The sequence below is a fragment of the Camellia sinensis genome, chromosome 4, assembly GCF_055761805.1.
Source record: "Camellia sinensis isolate YWXY chromosome 4, ASM5576180v1, whole genome shotgun sequence".
Lineage (NCBI taxonomy): Eukaryota > Viridiplantae > Streptophyta > Magnoliopsida > Ericales > Theaceae > Camellia > Camellia sinensis.
Window position 1 is genome coordinate 13249251 of NC_138964.1, and position 10362 is coordinate 13259612.

The 10362-nt window shown below is 32.1% G+C and overlaps 1 protein-coding gene across 1 annotated transcript; it reads right to left on the minus strand.

Annotated features, from left to right (window-relative positions):
* Positions 1-577: 577 nt before the first annotated feature.
* LOC114281452 (aspartic proteinase nepenthesin-1-like) lies at positions 578-1930 on the minus strand. The gene has a single exon (XM_082923074.1). The coding sequence runs from the start codon at positions 1928-1930 to the stop codon at positions 578-580; it is 1353 nt and encodes a 450-aa protein (XP_082779200.1).
* Between the last annotated feature and the right edge of the window lie 8432 nt (positions 1931-10362).

Genomic DNA, 10362 nt, shown 5'->3' on the forward strand with positions numbered 1-10362 from the left:
AGATAATTGGGCCCACGGATTAATAATCCTAATCCCATGCTCTAATCCACCCAATCAAACATGCCCTTAGGTCATGTTTGTTTGGGCGGACTGGATTAGCATTCCCAAGACTCATAGCCCTAGGACTACGAATCCGTTGGATTATGTATCCTATCTTAACTAATAGTCAAGTTTAAAATAATTAATCCGTACTTCAATTGTTTAACCAAACATCGGATTAATAATTTTATTGGACTATTAATCCAATCCCAAGCTCATGTCCACCCAAACAAACATGACCTTAGTGTATAATCACAGTGGTACAATTGTAAGGCTAGTTTAAAAACAACTATATGGATTAAACAAAGTTCTCAAATCTTAAAATGTGAAATGGGCGATTAGGCAATTCGGTATCTCTTAACACTTGATTGGTTGTTATAATTAATCCAAAAGCCAATTAAATAAGGAATTTTTAGAGATTGGCATTTACCCAATATTCAAATACTCACTCTTCTATAAAGCCATGCTAGCTCAAAGAAATACAATGCCTTAAATTATTTCCACAAAGCATGAAAACAACTGGGAATTAATTTTAGGCCTAATAAAGATTTTTGCAGTTAATCCTTTGGAAATAGACCTTTTGGCCAAAAATATCATACCCAATATTATGATATTGTTGAGCCATTAATCCAATGACAGAGAGGCCTTCCACTTTGGTCTCAGCCACAGCCAAGCAAAACTCATCAGGCTTAGTTTGATGAAACATGCCCCATCTGTCTACAACCAAGTCTGTCCCATTGACAAAGTGAAATTTCACAGTTGGAAATTTATGAAGGTCCTCTCTCATAGTCCCATTGTAGCACAATTGCGACGAAGAGCCTAAAATCACCTTACCCAAGTGCTGTTTCTTCACTTCATCGGTAAGTGGATAATACGCAGCGGTTGCTAGCCAAGTTAGCATTGTACCAGAATCTAAAATCACCCCTCCAAACCCCGATGTTGACCTTTTAAATGAAAACGGATCAATAATAAGTCTAGTGTCTCCCACACTAATACCCTCTAGTGTTACATAGTAAAGGTCATTGAATGTGTCAAGAGGGGTTGAAGAGCCTAGAAACTCTGCCTGACCACCTAGAACTAATCGGTTGTGGGTGTAATTGGGATTGCTTATGTTGCCAAAACAATGAGAGAATGTCGACCCCATTTGAGAAACTATTGATACATTTCCCGGGGCAAGACCAAGAATCCCACTTTGTTGTCCATCGGTTGAACCAACATTTTCATGTCCACAACCAAATACCAATGGGATCGTGGTGGAGGTATTGTCATTGAGGATTAAGTAATCCTGAGCCAGAGTCCCGGTTGAGTTTACTCCATTGTTGAATGACACAGTGTATGGGCACGCATCGTCAGAAGAACATTGGCCACCGGTGGTAAAACAAAGTTGACTGTTGCATGATAAGTTGGTGAATTGGGATGACTTGGAAGGATTAAAAATTGGAGCGGATTGATTGAAGCAATTGATGCAAGGGAGGCATTGAATCCAGAGGAGGTTGTCGACAGTGTCGATACTGACGAGATGTGGAGAAGGTGGATCGCCCAAGTAAAGATTTGCAAGAAACTGTAGGCTAATGTTGTTGGGAACAACGTTAACACCGGCATCATGATCATCATCATTGGCTGAATTTGTTTGGAGCTTTTTTTGTAAGTAGGTGAAATGGGCTGTGGAGCTTTTGATGGTTTGTTCTGCATGGTCAGTGATTGTGGCATTTGGGTTGTAATGTGGGGAGAGAATGGAATTGATATGAATGAGATTGATGACTAGCCTTTGTGGCTTTGTGATGCCAATAGGGGTGGTGGAGCTGGTGGTGGTTGTGGTGGCTAATGAAATGAAGGAGGTGATAGAAAAAAGAATGAAAAGAGCATGAATTGTTGCAAATACAGTGGCCATGTCTAAAGGTATAGTAACGCAAGTATATATGGGACCTCTCAAGATTGTCTTCTAGGTTATATATAGGGTATTTTTTACTTTTTACTTTTTTCTTTTTTTTGTTTTTTTTTTCTTTTTTGTTAATAATTAGGAAGGAGGAGGATCATTTCCAATTCAAAATCTGAACTGGAGGGTGTTGTTTGAGTCCGTGGAGCCTACCACGGGCCCCATTTCGATAATTCGAACTACTTATTTTGTTGAGTACTTCATGTATATCGTTTACAAAAAAATTAGACCGATTCAATAATTGTAATTTGTTCAATTTAGGAGCCAAACAGTACTCTCCAGTCCAAAATTGGAGGGAATCCTCCTCCTCCAATTAGGAACATGTCCTCTTGGGCAGAGTCTTTTGAGCCCACTCCAGGAGCGTAAACTGGAGAATCAAATAACTCTCTTTAATCACATGATTTGGGCAAATAAGAGGGATTGAGATGAGTCAAACTTGAGTTGGGTATGTGGGTCTTGTTAATGTGTAAGTTTAGTGCACATTTAAGATTGCTTAGTAATATTGTATATTTTTTTTATACAAAAAATATTATGGTGTACATCCCTTTAATATACAAGGAGGTGATAGAAACAAGCATGAAAAGAGCATGAATTGTTGCAAATACAGTAGCCATGTCTACAGGTATAGTAACACAAGTATATATGGGACCTCTCAAGATTGTCTTCTGGGTTATATATAGGGTATTTTTTACTTTTACTTTTTCTTTGTTTCTTTTTTTTTTGGTTAATAATTTGGGAGGAGGAGGATGCTCTCCAGTTCAAAATTTAGATTGGAGGGTGCTGTTTGGGTTTGTGGAACCCATCACGGGTTTCGTTTCGATGATCTAAACTATTCATTTTGTTGGATACTTCTTGTATTTCGTTCATACAAAAAATGAGGCCGATTCGTTAATTGTAATTTGTTCAATTTAGGATCCAAAAGTACCCTCCAATTTGGATTGGAGGGATCCTCGTCCAATTATTAACATGTCCTATTAGACCGGGTCTTTTGGGCCCACTCCAAGGGCGTAAACTCGAGAATCAAATAACTCCCCTTACATGATTCGGGCAAATGAGAAGAGTTGAGAAGAGTCAAACTTGAGTTGGGTATGTGGGTCTTGTTAACGTGTACCTTTAGTGCATATTAAGATTGCATATTTGAGATTGCTTAATATATTTTTTACGAAAAATGTTATGGTGTGCATCCTTTTAATATACACAAAATGTGTAATTTTATTAGAAAAATTTCGTAACATCAATCGCAAAATGTGTAATCTTATCATAAATTGATGTAACAAAAAATGTTGTAATTAAGTTATAAATTTTTGCAACATCAACTGCAAAATTTTAAACATTTTATTATGTCAATTTGTGATAAAATTACACATTTTTGTGATAAAATCATACATTTTTGTGATAGGGTGTATATACTATGCACTCCTAAAGGATTACACACCATATAATTTTTTATTTTTTTATTATACTTTCATTTTTATGTAGAATATATAATTAATTAAAACCCCTTAACATTTAAGAAGTTGATCTATGGGTTCGTTTGGCATAAAAGTTTGGACTGAGTTGGGGCTATTTTAGCTATAAAAATAAAATAGGTTAAAAAGTCAATAAGACAAAATATTATATTCAAACTATAATTATTTTATTTTTTATCTCATAAAAGTTAAAAAAATTAAAAAATTTATCCCAACGAAACTTTTTAACTCCAAATTAAAATAATCAAAAAATAATAAAAAAAAAAGCCAAAAAAGTCTACTCAAACCCCAAACAAAACAAAGGCATAGAGTGTGCCAACCACTGTTCTTATGTCATACATTTGACAGAAATTAATGATGATAATTAATGCTGATTTAGGAGGGGAAAAAAAAAGAAAGAAAGAAAGAAAAGAAAAGAAAAAAGAAGGTTGGATTTGGATTGGCATTAAATGGTTTTCACAATACTACGGTGTGTTTGATTGGGGGATAAAGGGGGACTATCCACTATTTGGACTCCATGTCCGGCCTCTCTCCTTATTCGTCGTTTGATTTTTTTTAGTTCGGCGGACTCCATGTCCCTCATATGGGGGACTATCCTGTCCTGGGGGGTGGGATTGTTTTGGGGGGACTAATCACTGTTTGGATTAGATGCGAAAATGATAATTTTGACCCTCTACTATTTAATTATGTATTATATTTAATAAAATTTAATAAAATTTAAATGTCTCAATTTAAAAATAAAATAATTTTATTTAACTTTTTATTAATGTTTTATTTATTTAATTTTTTAAAATAATTTTTTATAGATATTTTATTGATGTTTTATTTTAAAATTTTGTTTATGTTTTATTTAATTTCATTATTTAAATTTAATAGATGTTTTATTTAAACAATTAAATGTTTAATTTCAACAATAAATAATTTCATTTATTTAAATTATGTTTTATTTAAACATTTAAACATTTGTACATCAACATGTTTATTAAATTATTTCAACATCTGTACATCAACATGTATATTTATTTAACATCTATTAAATTATGTTTTAATACGTCAACATTTGATTACATCTACATTTGTTAATTGTTAATTACATCAACATTTGTTAATTGTTTAAACATAATCTGTACATCAACATTTATTTAATTGTTAATTGTTAATTGTTTAAACATAATCTGTACATCAAAATAATTTCAATGTTAATTGTTTAAATAAAAATTTAAACATTTAACCATTAGTACGTTTAATTTCAACAATAAATTTTTATTTGTTTAAATAAAAATAATCTGTACCAGTCAATTTTTTATCAATATTAGTATGTTTAAATATCTTTAAACAAAATTTAACCATTAGTATGTTTAATGTTTACTAAAAATAATTAAAATATTAAAGATATGTTTAATATTGCTATTACTTAGTAAACAATTGAAAAAGGATAAAATAGTCTTTTGTTCATTTATCCTATCCAGTCCGTCCAACCAAACATTGGATTCACTGAAAATAGTCCTATCCAGACATCTAATCCCATGAAAAAACAAACACATGATACATATCCAATCCGACCAAATAGTCCGGGGGATTTACAGTCCCAGGACTCAAGTCCGATGGATTCTAATCCCCTTTTTTCCAGTCCGTCCACTCAAATGGGACTCTTAAGTTGGTAAATGGGTCTGGTTGTTTGTGTTTTATCCTTGATTGTTTTTGTGAAATAATTCTATGCATATAGCACAATTGTATTTAATTGACAAAAAGTTAGATGCACCAAATTATTTTACAGAACCAAACATGAGCAACTTCAATTCTGTGCATATAAGTAGGGACGAAATTAAGGGAAGATTATAAGGAGTTATGGGTCTTTTTGTTTTTGTAAAAATATATTTGTTATAATACTTTAAATACATATATATATATATATATATCATTTTATATATAAAATGACTCATAGTATAAAAAATATATATCTCATTTTTCTAATATCTTGCGTTTTCTTTTTATTTTGTATCAAAAAAATTTCATCATCCTGTTAGAGATTGCTTCTATAGTAATGTTGGCTTATTTTTCCTACGAAGGAAAATATCATAAATGTAAGCGTGCCAGCAAGGATTGAAAAATCCTTACAGATTAAATTCAAGCCAATTACCAAGCGATTGTGTTGACGGTCCTTTTGCCTCAACGAAGAGGACTTCAAATTTGCCAAGTGTAGCGAAAAGAAAAAGTAAAAGAAGAAAAAGGGACAGAGAAAGATGATTGAGTGAACAATCAAAGTAATAAATACTTACCTCTACTCCTATGCTTCGAAAAGAAAGTACATAAAATGCTTCGAAATGGAAATACTGAAAATAAATGCTTCGAAATATAAATCTATGTTAAACTACTCCTAAGATAAGGAAAATGACAAGAAATATTGAAATCAATTGTCTTTGATTTAAGTTCTGCATCTTTTACAATGTAGCCATTAATGGCTATTTATAGAAGAAAAAATATAGCAATAACTACTTAGTAACTACCCATTTCTTCCATCTTCATTCTTGTCTTGCCATGTGTCATTCCACTCATCCACTTTATCCTCCCACTCATCCACTTTGTCCTTCATATTCTCCATTATCTCTATAACTTCTTTTAACTTCCAAATGAATAAGAGGATGTCACGTGTCCTGCAATTATATAAATAATAAATAATAATAAAAATTGCAGATTTATGGTGTTAACATTACCCCCCGCGGCCCTTAAAAATGATGTTTATTTGAATTTTTGAAGGGCCGAACCAAGCACATGACTAACCTAAGCAGCAAAGTGCTTCGAATGATGTAACAACACCAATAAAGTGCTTCGAATGAGTATGAAATTATGACAAGATGACTCGAATTATTACTAGTAACAAGCTTCGAAAGTGATATAAAGAACCAAAATCATTCTTCGAAGGTCGATGGAACCGACCAAAGACGAATTACATCCTCAAAAATACTCGACAAAGCTTCGAAGGTTCATAACCTCCATTATTATTTCTTCGAAACTGTTGTTGATACAAGATAGAGTGCTTCGAAGCTTACAAAATTATGGCAAAACGGCTTTCGAAGCAACTTATGGCAAAACGGCTTTCGAAGCTGTTTTTGGCCAACATTGTGGTTATTCAAAACTTATATGTTCTGGTTCACACAGAATTAATGAAAATATTAATTTTGTGCTTCGAACCAATTATTAATTCTTCGAAGACACCAAAACTGTTGTTCCTCGAGCCAACTTATGATGCCAAAAACAGGCATTATTCGACAACTAATTAATTGTCATTTTACATATATTTGAAGAGATGTACACATTTCGAAAGTTTTCAAAGTTTTATACAGTTTCGAAGGTGAAGTAATCAACCTTCGAAACAACTCTTGATGTTTCGAATGTATCTTCAAAGCTTTATACAGCTTCGAATGTGAAGTAATCAACCTTCGAAACAACTCTTGATGCTTCGAATGTATCTTCGATGCTTTGATTGTGTACATACAAACAACTGGCCATCAATTTGAAAAGATAAGCCATTCTCAACCATTTATTTAAATGCAAAGGCTTTTTCTAGCCAAGTTCATGCATTTTAAATGGTCATCCCTTGTTCTTAGTGCTTCGAACTCATAAGAACAATTTGTTAATTTTATTAACCACATCATCATAATTATATTTTGATGTGAACCACAAATCCAAAAAGGATTTTGAACACCAAAAGTCATGGTATAGTGTGACCATGAAAATTTATACTTTTTGACATTTTGAAAAATGTCAAAAATTTTGAATTCATGAACAGTGACTTGTTCATTGTTCTTGACCATGTTTGTTTTAAAAACATGACTTTTGCCGAATAGGTTTTCATAATTATTTGGCAAAATGGGTTGTTTTTCCATGTTAGCCATTAATGGCTTATGAAAATCACCCATAGATATATTATTTTCATGACTTGACTCTCTAAAATTTGGTTTTTGGACCCCCCGAGTCATACATGGAACATCATTCTTAGCCAAATTTGGTTCAAGAACATGCTCTTTCGTTGTGTTAATTTCATAATTTGGCTCTTTAAAAACGGATTCTTGAACCCCCCGAGCCATTGATGAAATCAACTCTTTGCTTTTGCTATTTTTAACCATGGAAAAATTCTGAAAAAATTCACCAATTCCGGCCATTAAGGCCTCAGTTAAAGACTTGGTAGTGAGAGTTGATAACTCATCATTCCATTGGCGAATTTCCATATCAAGTTGATGAATTTCTCCAATTAAATGGTGTCTTTGTTCTTCCACCAAATAATATTGTAAGGGATGAAAATTTATTTCATCAAGAAAATGAATCTCTTCTTGAAGATCCAAAATTTCTTGTTTACGCCAATAAATTTCATCTAGACTATTTGAAATGGACAAATCCAATTCATTTTCCATTTATTACACTTGACGTCCCATTGGGCGTGCCAAAAATATATGTTGGCTTATTTTTCCTACGAAGGAAAATATCATAAATGCAAGCGTGCCAGCAAGGATTGAAAAATCCTTACAGATTAAATTCAAGCCAATTACCAAGCGAATTGTGTTGACGGTCCTTTTGCCTCAACGAAGAGGACTTCAAATTTGCCAAGTGTAGCGAAAAGAAAAAGTAAAAGAAGAAAAAGGGACAGAGAAAGATGATTGAGTGAACAATCAAAGTAATAAATACTTACCTCTACTCCTATGCTTCGAAAAGAAAGTACATAAAATGCTTCGAAATGGAAATACTGAAAATAAATGCTTCGAAATATAAATCTATGTTAAACTACTCCTAAGATAAGGAAAATGACAAGAAATATTGAAGTCAATTGTCTTTGATTTAAGTTCTGCATCTTTTACAATGTAGCCATTAATGGCTATTTATAGAAGAAAAAATACAGCAATAACTACTTAGTAACTACCCATTTCTTCCATCTTCATTCTTGTCTTGCCATGTGTCATTCCACTCATCCACTTTGTCCTCCCACTCATCCACTTTGTCCTTCATATTCTCCATTATCTCTATAACTTCTTTTAACTTCCAAATGAATAAGAGGATGCCACGTGTCCTGCAATTATATAAATAATAAATAATAATAAAAATTGCAGATTTATGGTGTTAACAAGTAAATAATTATTTTTTTCTATGTGCATATATAATTTATATATATCATATTGTATATACATGTGTGTTTGTCTATATGGTAAAAAAAAATTAGGATAAATTACAAACACATCGCCTAAGATTTATTTAAATTACAAATTACCTCTTGTAATTCTAGAAATTACATTATGCTTCCTAAGGTTTCTAATTTCATAACAAATAAATCCTTTTATTAATAAATTACCAAGTTAATTAACAGTTTTTAATAATGTTAAAATTTTATTTCAATTAATAATTCAGATAATTTTATTATTGTATAGGTGAACGGTTAGAAATTTCACTTTTTCATTTAATTCTGTTAAATAAAAAATTTTGACAGGGAGGCATTTGCAATTTTTCAAACCTCAGGGGACAATTCATATTTTAAGCAAATCTCAGGGGGTGTATTTATAATTTATCCAAAAAATTATTATTCTTTTGACCTCTATGATAATAAAATCTTGGTTCCGTTCCTATAAATAAGACCATCTCTAATCCTTCATAAGATCTTTTATTAAATTTAAATTTGATGAAAAATTGATGAAACGGTGCTTCAACCATTTTATCAGTTTGGCATCAAATGAAGAAAGCAATACTTTTTTTCATCAAATGAAGGAAATATTTATCCTTTATCAAATTTGTAGGTGTCTGTTGGGTCGTCCCGGACAACCGATTTTGAGATGAATTTAATGAAAATTTACTCTAAACGGATGACCAGTCGAATGATCGGCTGGACAACCTGCCAGATTTGATCAAAGGGTTGGAGTGCATTGCATCAGATTAACTTTTTACTCAAATTTGATGAAATATCTAATGAACGATTAGAGATACTCTAAGAGCATCTCCAATGCTTCATCTTTTGTTTCATCAAATTTAAATTTGATGAAAACACGCTCAACGTTAACATCAAATCCGTGTCAAATTGAGAATATCTTAAATTTTTCATCAAATTGAGGATGTTGTAATCTTTCACCAAATTACTATAGATAGCCGTTAGCATTACAAGTGATTGTTGGACAATACATGAGCATCGAATGTCCAGCTGGTTGTCTTCCCGATCGACCACCTCCTGGCAAAATTGCCTATAATTGAAATGAAAATTTACATTGGCCAGTCGATCGGCCGGACATCCTCCTGATAGTCTTCCCGGTTGATCGGTGGTTTGATAAAATCTCAAATTGCTCTATTAAAATACACGATATCTGATAAAACTTTTACTCAAATTTAATATATAAAAAAAGAAGAGAGTAAATTTTAGAGATACTCTCCTACAATTATATTGGATTGAGAAGAGTTGTGGGGCCCACTGATGTGTCCCATTCATTCTTTATATCTTGTCTTTGTTTGATAATGTGATAATATAGTTGCATTTGATTAGCTTACTAAGGCGTCGTTTGGAAATTTTCATTTTTAATCAAAAAGTCAAAAAGTTATTAAATTAGTCAAAAAGTCAACAACTCATACTAAAAAGTCAAAAAAAAAAAAATTCTCTCTACTTTTTGCTTATCTTTTCGTAAAAAGTCAAAAAGTCATCCCAAACATACTAGTTTTTTTTAGCTCATATTTTAGCTAAATAGCTAAAAAATTACTAAATTAGCCTGTTCCCAAACGAGGCCTAAGATTTGAAGTACACAATTCAAAGTTGAAAAACTGCACTTGCTACTCTTTTAAATATTGAGCACCATTGCCCAAGTTATAAATGAAACATATAATTGAATAGAAAAAAATGAAACATATAAAATCCACACAAAAAAGAAAAAGAAAAAAGAAAGGTATGATTTT

Excerpts from the sequence above, each read along its gene's own strand:
- LOC114281452 (XM_082923074.1), bottom strand. The coding sequence starts at position 1,930 with ATGGCCACTGTATTTGCAACAATTCATGCTCTTTTCATTCTTTTTTCT.